Below are 21,836 nucleotides of genomic sequence, written 5' to 3' on the forward strand. Positions count from 1 at the left end.
ATACCCGGACGGTTTGACGAAGGAGAACGGTTGGACTAGTCGGATCAGCGGAGGACCGAACGGTTCGAAGCGGGAAATTGTGCAAGGGAGCTTGGACGAAATCCCGACCGGAACACTTAGTATTTTAATTTGAAATATATATATAATTATAATTTGTTTCTAAATATTTGATATTGAAGAAAGAAGAATTCCATTTTTTTAATTAATTCATATTGAAATACTAAGAAAATGGGTACAAGATCCGAATATATCTATTATTCAATGGAATATACTAGGAGGAAATTTTGATATATGCTAGATTACGGTGTGGAAAGAAGGATAAATTTGTCATTTGGGATCGATATGGAATAGTGAACGGATCATTGTCCTATTTCATTATCATTCATATGTATACATAACAATGGATCGAGTAGGTACATATAATATGTATACCCATTACTCAACCCTAACAAAAAAAATCTATCGCTAAACTACCCATTATTTGTTAGATACTAGTTAAAAAATACTAAATATTCTAAAATCCATGAATATTTATGAATATTTCAAATATTTTAAAAAAATATTTTATAAATTCTTAAAATATAATAAAAAAATAATATAAAATATAATATAAATAAAAATACAATTTTAATAAATATAACCTAATAAAATATAAATTAATTTTAATAAAATATAAATTAATTTTTTATTTTAATTTTTTATAATAATAAATATCCCTAAGTATTAACTTAGAATTTTATTGAAAAACATAGTACAATATCATCTATAAATGTGCAATGTGAGTACATAATTCCTTTAATACCCCTGTTTGAACATACTCTGTCGTGGCGTCCTTTAAAATTGAGGATTCGAGAAAGAAATAGGTTTGGTCTGTGCGAAAGTTTGTGGAATCAAGTGAAAGAGGAAAAAAAGATGGTTCTCAGTGCAACGACGATCGGCGCGTTACTTGGTTTGGGAACCCAGATGTACTCGAATGCTCTCCGCAAACTCCCCTACATGCGCCGTATCCATCTTTCTCTGTCTTTCTGTTGTTGAGTGCCAATTCTTCAATTTCATTTTTCATTCATTTATTGGTTCGTGTATTTGGGTGTAGATCCGTGGGAGCACGTCGTGGGAATGGGGTTGGGCGCTGTTTTTGTGAACCAGCTTCTCAAATGGGAGGCCCAGGTCGAACAGGACCTCGACAAGATGCTTGAAAAGGCCAAAGCCGCCAACGAAAGACGTTACATAGGTTTTCTTTCCTTTCATTCCTAACGTTTTTTCAATTGCCCATCCCAAAGCCTCAATTGCAGTTTATTTTATCTTTTCCTCCTATCTATAGTAACTGTGAAAATATTTTGGCTTTTGGGGCTGTGGGGAAATGAAACTGCCTTGGATTGGCCTTTGCAATGGTTGTTGTTCATTTTTTAGATGTGTTGGTGAAGAAAAGGGCGAATGTTTGCATATGAGATCATTATTTGAATTGAATCATGTCCCCCTTTTGTCCATTTTGGGATTGGATAGGTAGTTTCAGTTCAGAGTGCTTTGAGGAAGATGTTACTGATTCATTTGCTCTTAAATTAATACAGTGCGAAAAATTTAGATTAGAGGAGAGGATAACGTGAACAGTGAATACTGGAATGAAAATCATTTGATAGTTTGATTTTAAATTGCCATGATGTAGTTTCATGTGAAATGTAGCTAGCTAAAATAAGAATGTGATTTTTTTTATGGCTAGGCCGTGAATGTCATGGTAATAAGGATTTTGTTTGTTTTTTGAGTGATGACACTTAATTTTTGAACTTGTAATAGCCGTGGGGTTACTACAGTTTTAATGCAATGAGATGGCTTAAGATTTTTGCCATGCGTAGTGAGATTTTGGTGACTCATCTGATGCTTTGGAGACCTGATTGCTCCAGCAAGAAATTCTATTCTTCTTAGGGTTCTCATTGTATTATTGATTCTCTTTCGGTTTTACAAGTCAAGAGTTTTATATATTCCATCATTTTATTGTTTGACCTTTTAGAATTTTATGGAAGCTTCTTCCTCATCATCAACTTAGTATTTATGCTTTACATGTTTTTGTATTGTCAGCTGCTCTGTAATTGAATGCTTTGGAAGTGGTGTTTTTGGGTTGTCATTCGTTTACTTTGATGTTTTTACGTTGTCATATTATTACCTCATCGCATCTTATTATTTGTGATATTGCATTGCAGATGGAGATGATGATTAATGCATGTCCTCAAGGATGGTAGCAGTGGGTGGAAATAATCATGAAATATGTTGAACTTGTTGCTTTTGTTTTCTGATTTCATGGTGTTATGTTTGTAAGGCTGTTAACTTTTTCATGCTAATCAGCCTATTTTGTGCACAAGCATTTTGCAAGCAGTGAAATTGTTATAGATGATAATATTCTGGCCTTGGCCGTGTGGTTTGGTTGGTAATAATTAAATCACGGTATTTGTGACTTCAATGCCTATATTATCTTCTGTGTTTGCACTCTGTTTATTTCGGAGAATATAACATCCCTTGGGAGCAGACATTATAAAATAATGGATAATGATATTTAGACAACATTTTTTTGACAACATTTGAACATTGATTACGTGTCAATCTGTGATTAGTCAAAAATTACTCCACAATCAATAATAATAATCATAAACATTATTGTGGAGTAATTTTTGACCAATCACATATTGACACGTAATCAATGTTCAAATATTGTCAAAAAAATGTTGTCTAAATATCATTATCCTAAAATAATAGTCAGCTTGTGATTCTCACTGTATAGTTGTATTCGTTATTATAAAAATTAATTGCCAAGAGATTTGCAGTTTCAATGCTTGTAAAACTTTGGAAACTTAGTGTCATTTTTCTAAGAATGACAGTAGCTTTTGAAGACTTGAAACAACAAATTTATATTTGTTACGAATGGCTTTTCGTAGTGTTATGAATTATTTTTATGACTGCCAATTGAACTTCCATATTATGTAGTTATTACTCTTTAATATAGAGTAACCTGAGTTATGTTTTCCACCTAAAAGAAGAGTATTCTACTAGTGAATAAAAATATGGAAATATTTTATTGGTCATTCTGTCTTCTATTTTTATCTCTACTCTAATATCGTATCTTTATATTTATAATACTTGTGATCAGTGAAAAACTGACATTTTCCTTAATATCTTCTTATTGTACAATGATTAATAATTATTCATGCTTTGTTATTTGATTTATTATATTTAATTTTATAGAAGCATAGTATTTCAAAACTAGAGATGAATGGATTCCATCCAGGGAATCAATTTGGCTCATTGAACTCTATTTACTTAATATGTGGGTTAAATGGGTTCAACAAGATTGAAAGTGAGTTGACTAGTAATTCAGAAGCAATAACATTTATTAATTTATATATATTTTTTAACAAGTTTTTTTTCGTTATATTTATTTATTATTTTAAATTATGTAGGTTGATATTTTTAAATATTAAAATGGTATTTAATAACTTTTAAATAATTTAAATATTTAATTTATTTTTTTTCAAGTTATTATTTATGTTTTAATTTTAAACAATTGACTTTATAATAATATTTGTTGGAATAGATGAAAATTGTGATTGTAATGCTATAAAATATGAATCCAATTTATCTACTTTAATTTTATTATAACAAATATATAAAATAAATTGAAAGAGCAAAATATCTTTAAGTAATTTAACACAATAACCAATTATCTTTTAATTAGTTAAATTGTATTACAAAATTTCTAATCACAAAAAATGAGTAAGATTGAACGGTTCAATTTTTCTCAGTTAACTCGGTTCAGAAGCTTGACTCACTTTAGCAGGTGTATTCAAAACACTATTATTTGTTACATTTTTATAGCAATTTCAGTTTGTACTATTTTTATGTTTTATTGTATTAATTTACGTATATGTGTTTTTTTAATTTAATATTCTATTTTCCCGTGATAGTTATGAGAATTCCCAATGTTATATGGGAAAAAAAAAATTCTCTATCTTGAATATTATAGTGAGTTATAATTCTTCTAAAACCTCGTTATTATTGAATGCATTATGCAATGTTTATCTGGCTTTATTCTCCTACTGAAATTAGAGAGAGAAAACAATTTCTGATGATGAGATGCAAAAAAGATATTCTCTATTTTTATAGCAATTGTTTTACTCATCTAACAAGAATATCATGAAAAAGTTTTAGAAGTTATTATAAATTAATTCAATGTCTTTCAGTGAAGACTTGGAAAATAAGGTTAAAAAGCATATGGTGTATTGTGTCAGTGGAACCAGACTTTTAATATTTAAAAACACAGACCGTATAAATAGAGTTGTTTTAGAACATTTTGGTTCGTTAACATCGTCAGTTTATCTCTCTAGAACTTAGCTCTCCAAGTTCCTCCACCTTCTCTCTATCTCTTCTCCTTAGTAAACTGTTGCATTGTCGATTAGGTGGTGCCCAGGCGTTCTCGACGTAAAGGGTTTCGCAACTAACCGATTAGTTTCACATTTTTCAGCGGGTAAGTTGTTCTGTCCTTTCCTCTACTGTTCTTGAACCTAGGGCATGCAACCTTTGCTGGTTGCATGTGACTTGTGTCTTCCCCTTTCTATTCTCTACAAAATCTTGAGTTCTAAAAGTTGTTCCCATCACCATTTTGGATGGTTGTTAGGGCATTCCGGGTCACTACGCTATTCAACTCCAAGGTAAAGGGAGCTAGAATACTTCTTTATTTTGTGGTGTGATATGAATGTATGTTGAAATCTGACTCTATGTACTACTTTAGAATGGTATTTTATGTCTAATATGTTTATGGTGTGGTTTGTGCTGAAACTGAATTCTATGAAGTTGTGTTGTAGTGTTATAACTGTTTTGGATGAGTTTTGTTGTTGTAATTTGGGCATGTTGAGAGTACTTGGAGTAACAAATTTGTTATAGTTGAATTGAATGGAAAGTTAAGTGAAATTTTAGTGTTTTAGGACAAATGAGAGGAAGTGAGGTAGTGATTTTGGGCATGGGTGGTCTTGAGTGCAATTGGGCTGTTTGGGTAGCTCAGATATGTCAATTGTGACTTGTTAGGAACTTTAAACTGGAAAAAAACATGTTAAAAGTGGTATAATTAAAATTAGGTCTCCAAGTTGTTGAATTTGGTGTTTTAGAACAAGATCTGAGTCTTAAACCTTTTAGATTGGTTGTAAGGATGTTTAAAATCAACTAGATAAGTATAATCAGGGTTAAAACTCAAATTAGGGGTGTTAGAAGTTAGGGAATTGGACTAAAAATGGTATGTGAGTTGTATAATTCTGCAGAATTTGTGTTCTACAGATTATGCAGACTCGCTGAACGAAAGTTTTTGCATAGCGAGTCCTCATAGAGGGGTGCTCTCTGTTTGGTCATTCGCACAACGATTCGGTGCGCTATGCGAGTGACTGGATAGTGTTGCTCCCTGTTTGATGATTCACATAGCGAATTTGAGTCGCTTTGTGATTGGTGCAAATCTGAGAAAATGCTAAATTAATTGGAATAGCGAATGGGGACGCTTTGCGAGTGTTTAGGGAGTTCAAGCCACTGTTTGAGGCTCTCGCATAGCGATTTGGGGCACTATGCAAGGGGTTAGGGTCTAATACTATGTATTAGAATTTCAGTTTAGCTGAGTGCACAGACTTGGTGCGCTAAGCTAATGGGCTTTAGTTGAGCGCACGGGCTTGGTGTGCTAAGCGAATGGCCTTTAACTGAGCGCACAGGCTTGGTGCGCTGAGCGAATGTGAGTGAGTAAAACCCACTTTTTCTATTATTCGCACAATGAGTTTGGTGCGCTAAGTAACTTGTCCAGAACCTGTTTTTATTCTTTTTATCGTTGTTTTATGATAACCTTGAGCTATGTTTTGATTAATAGAATGGTGTAAAGATATCTATGATATTGTATGGTCATTAAGGTTATATGTTTGGATTCAATGTGATAGTATTATGGTATTTGGTGGTTCATGTCTTGAGTAAAGATTTAAAGTGAAAGTATGGTTGATAGACGTGATTCAATGATCCTCAAGGGAGGTTACATGGTGGTGCCCTGTATGGTTGATGGACGTAATTCCATGATCCTCACGGAGAGGTTATGTGGTGGTGCCCTATTAATGTTTATAATGATTTGCACGGAAGCTCAATCTTGGGGGTTATCCTAAAACTACAATGATCAATCATTCTCAAGTAGAGAGGATTGAATCATGTCAGGAGTAGTAGCAGGAGGTCTTAGTCTTGGAGGCTTCCAGTATGCTCCAAGGCACGGTACAAACTAACCTTGTGAGTGTGGTAGGGTGAAACCCATTGGCAATGACTTTGCAAAGCAGTAGAGGCCACCACGAGTGCATGACCCACCATAGCTCGACAATCATTCTAGTCTGGACGAGTCAAGTTAAAAGTGCAACAAGTCATGTTTGTGTAGTCTAGTATATTTGTCTTTAACTTGCATATTGTGTGTGATTGATATAACATGATTTTTGTATACCTAGCTCACCCTTGCTTCTGTGTTTGTCTGTCCTTGTATGTTTTCTCTTTTGCGATGATCACTTGATTGGTGTGAGCTTAGGGAGACATATGTTTCAGTTACTCCAACGATAGGTGATTGAGGGGATTCAGTAGAAAAGTCGGACAAATCTACAGGAGTAGATATTGTCTTTCGTAGGTTTGTTTTCTTATAGTAGTTAATTTATCATATATGTAACATTCATTTTAGTAGTATTTTAATATTAAACATGGGATGTCACACTTTTTGTGACTAAAAGCAATAATTAGCTTTTGATAAAAATAATATTATGTTATGAGATTCTACTCTGCATAAGTGAATATAACAATATAATTAATATTTTTATGGTAAGAGTGGTACTAATAATCATGATTATGGAGATGGTTTAATAAAGAAATTTTTAAGAATATTCTTTTTCATCGGAAATGAGATAATACTATGAAAAAAATGATGAAAAGATTAGTAAAGAAAATGAAAAGAAAAATGTTATAATTATGAGGATACAAGCTATTAGAGTGATGAATTAAAGATCTTAAAGAATTTTTTTTTTCATTTTGATCTTAATTGTTAATAAATATTAAGTCTAAATCAATTATACAATATTGTTTTGTAAGGTGAGAATTGTATATATATTAAACATGTCATATTTCTAGTCAATATAATACTTTTAAAATTAATTATGATGATATAGATACTATACTTCTCACCACTAAATTTCCTGTAAAATTTTGTGAGCAAATTGTACTTGTAGGTAATTAAATAATATTTATTTTTAGAATTGCAAAGTGGAATAATTACATTTGGATGAAGGTGAATTGGTTTTTTAATAAAAATTGTGCTTTTAAAATTTTTTCCATTTTTAAAATCTCAATAAAATTGATTCCTTTTTAAGATAACAAATAAATAAAGAGAATATGGAAATAAAATTTTGCATAATAAATTTTATATTAGTTCGGATTAAAAGACTTTACATCTAATTGTTAATCTCTTTAAAAAGGGATTAACTCACACTAAAAATAAATCAAACTTACAATCATATAAGAGAGAGTTTAAGGTTTAGAGAGTTTAAGGTTTAGAGAACACTTTTGAAGCCATAAGAGATGAAAGACAAACACCTCTCTTAAAATCCACAAGGGATGAACACCTTCTTTGAATCCCATAAATGATAAAGACATCACTCTTGAATCACAAAAGAGATGAAAACACCTTCTTTGAATCACATAAAGGATGAAAACACCTCCTTTAAGTCTCAAAAGAGATGAAGAAACACCTTCCTTAAATCTATAAAGAATGAAAGACTTCCTTTAAATAACACAAAGGATGAACGACTTCACCACCACCAACAACAACAAGAGGACTTAATTACTCAAGATCACACAAATCTATAAAGAATGAAAGACTTTCTTTAAATCACACAAAGGATGAACGACTTCACCAACAACAACAACCACAGGACTTAATTACTCAAGATCACACTTGATGATAGTAATTACTCTACCCACACCAGATTTTAAAAGTTTTTCCACACAAAGTTACAACCCAACTCATATATGTGAAAACATAAGGCTTTGCCCATTTTATAGAAGAAAACTTGCTTTGGAAAAAACTCATTTCACAACTAAGTTAGAATATGAAAAGTCAAGTTACAACTATCCCTAATAATATATTATTGCAACCAATAATCAACTATTGCACATTACTTTTCAAAATATGCTTCAATACAAATTTTTGTTTTATCAATAATTGATTATAGTAAAATGGTAATCAATTATCATAAGTCATAATTAATATGATAATTGATTATTCAGGTGAAGTTTAGAAAAATAATTTTCTATTTAAATGACTTAGTGCTTTATTGTTTGTGTTTTACCTTTTGACTCTTGACCTTCTAACGTTATTATCTTAAATAATATACACAAATTATATGACCTCAACAACTAAATTTTTAAATATTTAATGCGAATCTAAACATTCAATCTTCAATGTAACTCTTGAATCCAAGCTTTCTTTAACTCTACACCATTCCTCTATAAATCATCATTACCATCAATAAAACTTCAAATTTTCTTCATTTATTATCATCATCAAAACTTTAATTCTCTCCAAGATTAAGAATAAAATATTCATCCTCTTTTATTCACAATCTTTGGCTTTTTTATAACGATCAATATTAAAATAAGGCTCCAACCCTTATTATTGAGGCCTAAAACTCAAAGCCTCAGTGAGCTAAAAATATCTCGAGAAAAGACACAGCCCGAGAAAGTCCTCGACAGTAAAGAGAGAGGAGGTGATTCAGCAGCTTCTAGAGAAAAGAAAGAAGGAGCTCGAAGCTCTCTTGCGGTGCGCGCACATGGGTTTAGAAAAGAGGAAATGCAGAGCAGTCGGCGAAGGTAAGAAAACGTGTAGCTTTATTATTCTGTATTACATTCAGAAAGTGCAATTACAATTGGGAAAAGGCAAAAGGGAAAACCTTATTTATAGGGTTCTAACAATCAGGAAGAGGGAAACCAATTAGGAACCTAACAGACTAAAATATGTTAGGATACACATTGATTGTTGCAATAAAGTTGTGATCTTAACAGATAAAAGGATTCTAAATAACTCAATAGCCCCCCCTCAAACTGGATGGTGAATACTCACTAATATGAGCTTGGGGATGACCGATCCGAACCTAACTCGATGAGGGAACTTAGTAAAAACATCAGCTAATTGTTCTTCTGAACGAATGGGAAGAAGATGTAAGAGTTTGGCCTGAATCTTCTCTCGAACCACATGGCAGTCAAGTTCGATGTGCTTCGTCCTTTCGTGGAAGCTTTAGTTCTAAGCTACGTGCCTTGCAGATTTGTTGTCGCAATAAAGAGTTAGAGTGTCAATGTCTTGAACGTGAAGATCTTGAAGAAGATAATGGATCCACTGTATTTCGCAAATGGCAACAGCTAAAGCACAATATTCTGCTTCTGTTGAAGATCTAGAGACCGTGCTCTGCTTTTTTGACTTCCATGAGATGAGAGAAGTCCCAAGAAAAATGCAAAAACCCGTGGTAGATCTTCTGGTGGTAGGACAGGCAGCCCAATCTAAGTCACTAAAGGCTTTTATTTGTATTTGTGAGTCAACAACAAAAAGGAGTCCTTGTGAAGGATTGGACTTTATGTGCTTCACAGCTTGATAGTGATAATTAGTGGGTTTTTTTCATAAACTGACTTATCAAATTAACAGAAAAACATAAGTCAGGTCTAGTGTTAGTAAGATAGAGCAACTTCCCTATTAGCCTTATATAGGAATTTGGATTGTCAAGATAACTCTCTGCTTTATACAGTAAGCTAGTATCCTTTAAGAAGGGAGTAGAACAAGGCTTGCACCCAACATCCCCGTTTCTTCAAGGATGTCTAGGGCATATTTCCTTTGGCAAAGGTGAATGCCCTTCTTAGATCTCGCAACCCCAAAGCCTAGGAAGTATTTTAGTTCTCCTAGATTCTTGATCTGAAAGCTGTTGTGCAAGAGGGCTTTTATGTGATTGATTTATGTCATGGAGCTTCTTGCTAAAATGATATCATCTACATAGATAAGGAGAGTTGTGAAGTCTATAGATGTTCTTTTAATAAAAAGTGAGTGGTCAGATTTAGATTGTATATAATTGACAGACATAAGGAAGGAAGATAATTTCTCAAACCATTGTCTACTAGCTTGTTTCAATCCATATAGAGACTTGCACTAGTGGAAAAGGAGGATTTTATGACAGACTTATTATGACGGATAAAATTTATCTGTCATAATAAGTTGTTTGGTGGCATTTTTGTAATTAAAATAATAGATATTATGACGTAGTTTTAAATATTAGTCATAATATATCAACCGATGGCAAAATTGAAATTAAGTTTAAAACGTATTATTACGTATCTAAAAGAATCAGTCATAATAGATTTTATTTTTTATAATTTTTACAATAATAAATTTGAAATTACTTATGATTGAGTTTAAAAATCTCGTCATAAAACCCTAATCACTTAACTTTTTATCCTCCAAATTGTGGTCATTCTCTTGGACAAAGCTACGAACCCTAATTAGAAGTTCTTTTCCCCTCAACGTTCTCTCTCGCAGACAGACCCAACTCAAGGTGTCTATGGGATTTTCTTCTTCTTCTCTTTCGTCCGGTTCAAATTTGCGAACGCTGGTGGCACGAGGAGGCGACAATGGCATTTCGGGTGGGGGTTCATCGTCGTGCAAGGAGGCGTCCTTTCCTTCTTTAGTTCGTTCGTGCATGGGAGGGAAGCGATTTCGACAGCAGGCGCAACCTCCCTCTTGGCGGCACCGTGGTCGCGACAAAGCATCTCCGCGATGCAAGGGGGTTTCACTCTTCATTGACTTCACGATTGTTGGCGCAAGTTGTTGGTCATGCGATTTGGGGGTTAGGGATTTGAATGGGGTTTTCTTTCTGTGTTTTGCGATTTTGGGTGCGGTTCTGGAGGAGAAGAAATTTCAGGTATGGGGAGCTATTTTCGTTGCTTTAATTTTTCTTTTATTACAAGCGTGAGATGAATGTGATTCTGATTGTAGTTGATGACTTGGGTAATGTTTGTGTGAGTGGGTGTTCTNACGAAAAAGATGTTGTGTTGAACAGGAACCATTAAAAGATGGCATGGTCGTGCTTGGATCACTGTTGCTGGTGGGTGGGGTGCATTTGCACGGTGTGGTGGTTTCTTCTTTTTCTATATCAGATGATGCCTTCTTCGATTCCTCAATACGTGACCGAGGCATTTACTGGGCCCATGCCTGATCCACCGGGCCTTAAGCTCAAGAAGGAGGGGCTAAGGGTGAAGCACCCTGTTGTTTTTGTGCCGGGTATTGTCACTGGGGGGCTTGAACTATGGGAGGGTCATCAGTGTGCTGAAGGGTTATTCAGGAAATGCTTGTGGGGTGGTACCTTTGGAGAAGTATATAAAAGGTATCACCACCAAACATATTTGCTTGTTCTTGCTTTTGTTTGCTGCGTAGATCTGATTTGATGGTGATATTTTCTTGTGACTTCTTTTGTCAATCTACTAGTTCAGTGATTTATGGTGTTGGTATGTTGTGTCTCTGTTTTATTTTGTTAATTATGATAAAAGCTCTTGCTTGATTTTGTTCATTGAGTTCAATTTTCTCACCTTTTTTTTCCCATGTGGACACTCGCCATTTTCTTCAAGTTTGAATCTTTTTGAATGATCTCACTAGAACACTCTGTGTATGGTAGTTATCCTGTGCACAAGTGAGAACCCCACTTGTTTTCTTTCTTCTGGAGGTTTTGAATTCCCCTTATTTTTGCTGTTGTTTTCGTTTTGTAATCATTATTTTTGTTGCTTTGGTGCCCATTTATTTGTTGAATGGCCGCTTCCATTTCATCATGGTCTTTGTTCATAACTGTGGTGGTTACTGTTTTATTGGAAATTGAGAATTGCATGGGGCATCGCATGGTTTAAGGTTGAAATCCTTTTTTTTTTTTAACTATGAAATGAATTTGTGTTGGAAGATGAAATAGCTCTTCTAGTCGATGAACTTTATTGTAGATTGTTTGTTGTTGGAAATATTTTCAGGTACTCCCCCCTATGATCAACTGTTCCAATTTGATTTAAATTGTATTTATAATTTAGATATTGTATTCATAGAGTGAAACATAAATTAAAACCATCAGTTATTAAGAATTCATTTCACTCAATTGTTCTATGATATATGATCTGGTTTTTAGGTGGTTGAAATATCTTGTTTTAAATTGTGGGATTTTGGGTGCATGTTTAACCTTGTATACCATGATTGGTGATTTATTAAATAATAGTGGTGCTTAAGTAATACGTGGAATACATTCACCTTTACAAGCAAATTTATGGTCCTAAATAAGTAACGTTTGGTGATTTATGGTGAAATATGTCACTCTAGTTTTGGAATGTTGGATGGATCTGTCAAATTGTTTCCATTATAGGTGGTGGAGTCTTTGAAAGCAATGAATTGAAAGGGGACTTTCCTTTCAATTGTAACTAACCAGAAGAATCCTGTAAACAAGTGGCGATNTGGGGCTTCTCCAATAGCAGTATGTCATTCTTACCATTATTTTTCTTGTATTATTTAATTTATGGTGGTTTATGATAGCTTTGGTAATATCTCAATGCTTTCCATATTAGAGACTCATCTATTTTGCCTCTGGTGAACTTTAGGCTATGATAACTGTGAAACGATGGTCTCCAAATCTAGGAGCAACATCAATTGGAAAACCTGCTATTCATCCAGCTACCGTGGACTTTAGAGGCAAAGCTTATGAGTAAGTTTTCTTGGCATGTGTAATGCATGTGTTCATATATAGCTTCATATGGAATATAAGACTTTTTGCTGAGATTTTATATGCAAATCAGTAAATTCACATAACTTGATTAAACATGTACTTGATAATAACAACACTTGTTTTGTTTCACCTGAGCTTATTTGGTCTCATTTCTTGGTAGTGTTTCTATAAAGGGCATTTCTCTTATGTATGATTTTAATTGGTTGCAGGCTGTTGAGAAAAAACGTTCCAAGCTTTCTCATGGATGTTGAGATTCTCATATAAGAAGGTTGAAGACTTAGAATAAGACCCTCTATATTTTGGATATCTGGAGAACTTAGACAGGAGGGGGGATGATTTGTACGAATAATGAACATTTTTTTANTCTTTGGAGCCCACTTGATTTGTTTGAAGAGGCTTGCTTTTATGNATAAATAATATATTAAATATTGTTAGATATGTATAAAATGAATTCCATTTTGTTTATTGATTATAATACAAATTATATGGATTATAAATTGATTAGATAAAAAGATAATATTGAATGTCAAAATGTAAGCTTGATTTTTTTTTTTAAAAAACAACTTTTTATGACGTACAAAAGAACTACGTCATAATAGGTTGAATCTATTATAACGTACTTTTTGCTACGTCATAAAATGTGCAGACCTATTATGACGCCCAGAACTATGTCCCCAGTTTTGTACGTCATAATAGGTCATTTTTGTACGTCATAAAATGTGTTTTTTGCACTAGTGTTGGTAAGTTTGCAAACCTGACCTTCTTCATGGACATGTAGACCAGGTGGAGGTTCCATGTAGACTTCTTCATTTAGGTCTCCATGTAGGAAAGCATTGTCCACGTCAAACTGGTGTAAGAACCAATTCTTTGAGGCAGCAAGGGCAACGAGTAACCTGACAGTAGTAAGCTTAGCAACTAGAGAAAAAGTATCTAAAAAATCTATTCCCTCTTGTTGGGTATATCCTTTAGCCACCAGCCTGGCCTTGTGTCTTTCTATGGTACCATCAGCTCTATATTTGGTCTTGTAAATCCATCTACAGCCAATGGGGGTCTTTCCCAAAGGAAGTTTAGTTAGATACCAAGTATCATTCTCTTGTAGGGCTTTTATCTCTTTCTGCATGGCATCTGCCACTCATATCTGTCTTTAGCCTCATCATAAGAGTGAGGTTAATCGTTGGCAGTTATGTCTAGAGTATATTTTAAGTGTTTCTTGGATAAGGAATTATAAGACAACACGTTAGAAATAGGATAAAGGGCTTTTAAAGCATTTTTTATACATAAGGACTGATTAACCTGGTGCACATAATCATTTAGGTATTCTGGACTTCTTCGGACTTTGACAGATCTTTTGTAATTGCAATTTTCTTCTCCTTCAACAGAGTTATTGTTGTTGTCACTATTAATGTCAACAAGTTCGGTTTCTTCTCCTTCAAGAGAGTTGTTGTTGTTGTCACTATTAGTGTCAACAAGTTCGGTATGCCTCTGGTCATCATCATTCCTTTCAATTGGTCTTCCAATTTCAATTGGATTATAGCTGCATATAAGGTCATTAAAAAGAGCAATTTTGTCTTCTTCCTTATCGTGGGTTTTCTTGTTGTTTTACTGGTCTTTATAGGGAAAAACATCTTCATAGAAGACCACATTCCTGCTTAAGAAAAGTTCTCTAGTATTGATGTCAAGCGCAATATAACCCTTCACACCACTCTTATAACCAAGAAAGACTCCCTTCCTAGCTCTAGGATCGAGTTTGCTTCTGTTATTTTCAAGAGTAGAGGCAAAACATAAACACCCAAAAGTTTTTAAATTGAGATAAGTGGGAGGAACATCATACATTATGTCATGAGGGGTTTTACCATTAAGAATAGTAGAGGGCAAACTATTTATTAAACATATAGCATGAGTGACATCATATGACCAATAAGCACTAGGAATATTTGACTGAAACAGAAGACTCTGGGTTACATTTAGAATGTGCTGATGTTTGCGCTCCACAACAAAATTCTGTTGAGGAGTTTCAACACAACTCTTTTGGTGATCAATGCCATGAGATTCATACAAAGCGACACAATTAAATTCAGGTCCATTATCAGATCTAACAGTTTTAGCAAACTTATTAAACTAGTTTTTAACTCTTATAATGAAATTATGTAACATATCTCTAGTTTGACCTTTATTATGCATTAAGAAAGCCTAAGTATGTCTACTGCAATCATCAACTATAGTAAGGAAATATTTGTGACCATGAACAGAAGGAGTAGAGATAGGACCCCAGATATCACAGTGAATTATGTCAAAGCATTCATTGGACAAAGAAACACTTTTGGAAAAGGGCAATTTATGTTGTTTAGCATAGTGACAGGTATCACAAACAGTATTAGAATTCATTTGCACATAAGGAAAACTTTTACATATTTGTTCTATAGTTTTGTGTCCTGGATGGCCTAATCTGTTGTGCCACAAATTTACATCAACACTTTCATAGGAGAAAACAGATTTGTGAACAAAATTCTGGTCATAATTGGGAAATAACTGTAAGTAATAAAGTCCTCGGGAGAGGTCAACACACCAATCATCTTTAAAGTAGAACTGTCCATTATCTAACACATCTCAGAGGAAAAAGTTAGTGTGCAGTTTAAGTCCTTAATTAGGCTCTGGATAGAAATTAAATTAAAAGAAAAATCAAGAATGTACAATACTTTGAAGATGACCAAATTTTTTGAAAATTGGATAGTTCCAGCATATTTAGCAATGACAATGGATTTATTTGGAAGTTTAACATATATAGGTTTAATTTTATAAAATGTAACGAATTGTGTTTTCTCATGAGTCACATGGTCAGTGGCTCTAGTATCAATAATCCAAGAAGAATGACCTTTACCTTGTTTGTCTTCCATAGTGTTTCTTTATACTTGATTGACCTTGTGTGAAGGATCATTATCCTTTTCTATCATTTTGAGAAGCCTTTGCATTTGTTCTAGAGTAAAAGAGTTTAAAACAATACTATTGTTGGCCTGTTAAGTGGGTTGTATGCGTTCTGGGTCAGAGTCACTCTTACAAATATTGGTAGAATTCCAGTCACTCTACCATCCTTTATTCTGATTGTTGTCATTCTTTTTGTACCATGGTGGATAACCATGTTTTGAGTAACATTCATCTATAGTATGATTCATTTTGTGGCAGTATGAGCACTATTTCCCATGATTAAAGTTTCTTCCTCTTCCTCTTCCTGTCCCACGTGATCCAGTATCAAGTGCTTGTCCTCTCCAGGTTTGCTCAGGTTTCCAGTGGTTGTATTTGTTAGCAGCATTAACCAAAATCTTGGTTTCGGCATTCTGGTTAACAGTATTCTAATTGATGATATCGGTGCTTTGTCTTTCTTGTTGCATGATAAGAGAAAAAACACGATTGATGTTGGGAAGAGGGTCCATTAAAAGGATTTGAGTCCTCACGGTATTATAGGTGTCATTTAACCCCTTTAGAAAACATATAACATGATTTATTTCTATATACTTGAGAGAAATTCTTGACAAATCACAATTACAAGGAATATCACAAGTGCAGCAAGGTATGGGTCTAAGAGATTCTAACTCTTCCCAAATGATCTTTAAATCTATAAAAAATTGGTTTACACTTCTTTCTCCCTGTTTAATGGAATGGATGTCTTGAAGCAAATAAGAAATTTTGAAGTAATCACCCTTTGAAAATCTTTCCTTCAATTCATCCCACAACTCCTTAGCATCTTCGGCGTATATAACACTTTCTGCAATTTGTGGAAAAAGTGTTTTTATGATCCAAGAAAACACCATCATATTGCCTCTTTCCCAAGCATCAAAGGACGCATCATTTCTTTGAGGTTTCTTTATTGATCCATCGATGAACTTGACTTTATTTTTGGAAAGGAGAGCCCTTCTCGTGCTCTTGCTCCAAGAAGGGTAATTAGTTTCATTTAACACTTGAGAGATGAGTGTGAGACCTGGATTTTCACCAGGATGTAGGTAGAAAGGATTAACGAGGTTGGCAGATTGATCTGTGTAGTCCATTGCAGCAAGAAGGGTCCAAGAAACAAACCAAGAACTAGTCAGGGATGAATTCTGGGGTAGTGAGGCAGCAAAATGCGTTGTGCTCTTGATACCATATTAAAATAAGGCCCAAAATCTTATTATTGAGGCCCAAAACACAAAGCCTCTGTGAGATAAAAATATCTCGAGAAAAGGAACAGCCCGAGAAAGTCCTCGATAGTAAAGAGAGAGGAGGTGATTCAGCAACTTGTAGAGAAAGGAAAGAAGGAGCTCGAAGCTCTCTTACGTTGCACGCACATGGGTTTAGAAAAGAGGAAATGCAGAGCAGAGTGATCGGTGAAGGTAAGAAAATGTGTAGCTTTCTTATTTTGTATTACATTCAGAAAGTACAATTACAATTAGGAAAAGGCAAAAGGGAAAACCCTATTTATAGGGTTCTAATAATCGGGAATGGGGAAATCAATTAGGAACCTAAAAGACTAAAATCTGTTAGGATACAAATTGATTGTTACAATAAAGTCATGATCTTAACAAATAAAAAGATTCTAACTAACTTAATAATCAAAATATCTTCAAATCTTATGTGATTTTCTACACTAAAAGTTCTTGACATTCAAAAGAGAGAAAGTTAAGTATATCATGACATTTTTAATCACAAATACTTCTAAATTCATCCCCTACATGTATATATCTATAACTAATAAAAAATTATTGTTATATTTGTAATTGATTTTATTGCATACATAATCTATTTCTAGTTTTATGCTTAGAGATTTAACACAATTTTCTATTCATACTTTTTATAAAAAGAAAAATTAATTATAATTCGTAACTATTAGTAAAAATTTATTGTTTATAATTGTAGTATGCACATTTTAGGTTTTATTCTTATTAATATAATTTAATTTATTACATTTAAAATAGTTACTTATAATTACTTTATAATAATGCGTTAAAAAGTTAAAAATATTATTTTATAATAATTTTTATTTTGATATCTAATTTTTTAACTATTTTTTACGTTTTTATATGATAAAAAAGGTAAATATACATATTCTTTTATTATTTGTAAGAAATGTAACTTGAAAACATTTGGATTAATGGAAGACAAATCTTTTTAGTAAAAGATTCTATGAATTTGTTTTTTATTTATTGGAGGATATGAGAAAAATTTTGGATATTGGTACTTAGAACTTATCTCTTGATATTCTCGTGATTTTATATGGAAAAGGGTTTTTTTTTTTCTGTTTCTATAAAATTTACGAAAACTCAATGTTAGGTTTATATTTATTGGGAGTCCCACATCAATTAAAGATAAGACTAAATTATAATATATAAGTGGGGTGCAAATTTCATAATACAAGCCGATTTTGTAGGGTTAAGTAAGACTTTAATCCCACTTCTTAATATAGTATCAGAAGTGGGGTGTTGGAAGTCTCACATCGGCTGACGATAAGGTCAAGTTATAATATATAAAGTGGGTGCAAACCTGTAATTTCTTTTATGCAAATCACCGTTAAGGAACTCCAGTTGATAAAGAGACCATTGTTGAAGAGCCACCATGGCTATAAATGAACTAACATAAGTCATTTTACCATTAGAGAAAATGTACATATGGACGAAAGAAGCCATGGATAGAAAGGAGAGAAAAATCCTAAAAATTCAAGATTCTCCACACGATAAGAAATGGAGCATATCCACAACTTCAAAAGGTGTTGAGAACACGTAGGTGTCACCTAGCCAAGAAGATAAAAATTGTGTGGTTGCAAAACTGGAAATTCGATGGTGACAATGGTACACGGCAATGCTGCCGATAGAGGCGACAAAATATTTTATATAAAAGAACCTTAGGCTCTAGATATTATATTCAATATAGTAAAAACTATATATGAGATTAATCTCTCTTGTGTTGAATATACACATAGGATAATTTATAGTGAAAAGAAATATAAGTTAAGTGCAATACAAATAAGGAATAATAATAAACTTAACTAAAAATAAAAGATATAATATATCTAATAATCTAATATATCTAATAATGTTTATTACTTATGTAAAATATAAAAAATTGTCTTTATTTTATCCTAAATGATTGGTGATTACCAATCTAATTGTAAAATGTTACAATAAGATACCAATGACAATTCTAGTGAAGATAAAAGAGTTGTTACAAAAATTCAATAATATTATAGTTGGTGTTCTGAATGATTCACAAGATTCAACTTTTATATTTTTAATAATTCAAATATTTTTTAATTTATCACTCACTAATTTTGATAATCTTTCATCTTCCATCCCTTTATTTCTTACAATCTTTCTTAATTCAAACAATTTTACTTTCACCTCTATTTCCTTTCAAATCTACATCTCCAAATCCATTTTAAAAAACAAACACACCTCCAAAATATAAACATACAAGCATAAACTAAAAATTAATCATAAAATGGAAAAGTAAAGGAATAAATATTATGAAAGAATATAAAGTTACCTAAACATTATATGTTTTGATGTAATGAATTTATATCATGCAATATTGGTTAGGTAACGTTACAATTGTTAATGTGTTAAATGTACCTTATGATTTAGATCTTTCTTCTCAATTTACATTACAATGTTTATAACAGAGCACGTATCGTAATAAAAACTTAAATATTTTACAATTATATTTATACTTCTAGTTGAAGTTCCTTTCTACGGGTTATTAGTCTTTAGATTTGCTTAGCACATTATACATATACATCATTTTACACCTTACTTTTAATAATCAAGATTTAAATATTATAGTCTTTTATATTGAGTGCTTTAATTTTTTTAAAGTTGACATTTTCTAATAGATTTTCTTTTTCATAAACATAAACAAACGATAATGTATCAATGGAATGGTACGGAAAGTTAGACATGCATAATGCATATGAAAACCTATTAAAAACATGTCAACTTTTTAAAGAAATATCAATGGATTAAAGGATTACCTTTTACCAGTCTTCCTATATATCAATCATTGAAATTTTGGTATTGAATAAGGATTGAATATAATCGACGTACCATTTGTTGTCCTTCACTGGAGAAGATCTTTATGACGTGATTTGATCACTTAAAATATTCATTCCACTAGTTGAAAATTAGAATTTTATAACGATCTATTATAATCAATGAAATCCACCTATCATAATATCTATCATAATTGACAACATTTTCATAATAAAAATTAAATTTTTTATAACGTAATTTTAAAAATCAATCATAATATATCAATAAGTTTAAAATGTTTATGACAGATTTTTGTAAACCTATCATAATATACTTTATTTTATGATTATTAACTCCTCACTTGTCATAATACATGGCACACAATCACAAATTAAAAATTTTATCAAAAATATATTATGATTGATTTTATAACTGTCATTATAGCTCTTAATTTGCATTTTTGCGTTCAGTCTATAATCACATTTTTCCTTTTTCACGATTCATCATAAATTCAACGATAAACCATACTTTTCAACACAATTTTTAGATAATATATTTGTAAATTTTTTTCTTAGAAATTATTTTGAGTATTTATTTATTTTTACATGATTCTAATTCACACTTAACTCCAAGGAAAACTAGAAAATAAAAAATACTCACATCACATGTGTTAATGGGTACTGTATATTTAAAAAGTGATGTATCTTATTAAATTTTTTTTTTTAAAAAAAGTGGAAATTCAAACTTTGATAAAAAGATTATAATATATCTTATCATAAAGTTTTGAAGACCTAAAGGGGATTTTTTTTTTCATTCGAGGTTTTTTATGATTCCATTGCATCGCATAATTCACTTTTGAGAGATTCTCTCTACACTACCACACCCTTTTCCTGCAGCTCTCAATTTCTCATTTATCTTTGGCAAAAATTTAAACGTTGGTGGTTAGAAAAAAATTATTTTTCATCAACATTCAACCACCTCATTTAAACTCATTTAAAGGTTCCCACTATATATGCACCCCACACCCACGGAAATCACATTTTCTCTTCTTGTGCTGTTGTGCTTCTTATGGTAGATCTTGGTGTGTTATTGTGTTGTAGTTTTTTTGGAGGTGGCCGAGTTTCCTAGAAGAGTTTGGTGGTGCAACAAGGTGGTTTGGTGGTAGTGATGTTGGTGCAAAAAGGTGGTCCAGTAGTAATGGTGGTGGCAAAAGGAGGAGGAGGAGCTCATCTCAAGTGTGAAAGCAATCGAAAATGGATGGTGAACTCTTCAACGGATATGCAAATTTGTCAATGAATATCAACATCCATTGAAGAGAAAACAGATATGAACATTCGTTTTTCCTTTAACGGATTTGCATATTCATCGAAGGATTCACCATCCGTTTCGAAAACTTAATTTAATGTTTTCTCATTGTTAGTTTATAATGTCACTATATATTAGTTTAATGTTATTAATTATAGATTATTTATGATGTTAGTTTAGTAATTTAATTATTATGTAGATGTATAATTTTTTTTTCGTATTTTTTATTTGTTTAATAATTTTATAATTATATAAAAAATAACAAATTATTTTCATTATATGAATTATATAGTTTAATTATATTAATATTTTTATATTTGTTTAATTAATGAGAGTGATTAAAATTTTATAAGTGATTATTGTTTAAAATGAATGAATATTGTCATATGAATTCTCAAATTAATTTTAGTTTTATATTAGATTTCTCTTCTTTCATCAATGAAGTTATAGAGGGAGATTTGATAAATAAATTTACCATAAATGAAATTTTTGGTTCTCAGGAGCATTTTATTGAATAGGTAAGAAGGATCGCTTATGATTTAGGATTTTTCGTGGTTATAGTAAGATCTGACATAGCTACTAGTGTACGAGAAAGAAAAACGTTTGTCGTACTTGGATGTAAAAGAGGTGAGAAATATCAGAAATACAAAGCGAATGTGGTGGCTAGTGTATACGACACTCGTAAATATAAGTGTCCGTTTAGGTTAAAGGGTAAACCATGTTC

The 21,836-nt window shown here is 32.3% G+C and overlaps 1 protein-coding gene across 1 annotated transcript; it reads left to right on the forward strand.

Annotated features, from left to right (window-relative positions):
- Window positions 1-822: 822 nt before the first annotated feature.
- On the forward strand, window positions 823-2,456 carry LOC106767534. Its single transcript, XM_014652454.2, has 3 exons — window positions 823-1,003; window positions 1,094-1,231; window positions 2,196-2,456. Exons 1-3 carry the CDS (start codon window positions 913-915, stop codon window positions 2,210-2,212), a joined length of 246 nt encoding a protein of 81 aa, XP_014507940.1. The 5' UTR covers window positions 823-912; the 3' UTR covers window positions 2,213-2,456.
- Window positions 2,457-21,836: the final 19,380 nt, after the last annotated feature.

Source organism: Vigna radiata, chromosome 7 (assembly GCF_000741045.1).
Source record: "Vigna radiata var. radiata cultivar VC1973A chromosome 7, Vradiata_ver6, whole genome shotgun sequence".
Taxonomy (NCBI): domain Eukaryota; kingdom Viridiplantae; phylum Streptophyta; class Magnoliopsida; order Fabales; family Fabaceae; genus Vigna; species Vigna radiata.

Coding starts and splice junctions, on each gene's coding strand:
- LOC106767534 (XM_014652454.2), top strand. CDS start 913: ATGGTTCTCAGTGCAACGACGATCGGCGCGTTACTTGGTTTGGGAACC. Junction 1,004..1,093: donor CAAACTCCCCTACATGCGCC/GTATCCATCTTT, acceptor ATTTGGGTGTAG/ATCCGTGGGAGCACGTCGTG.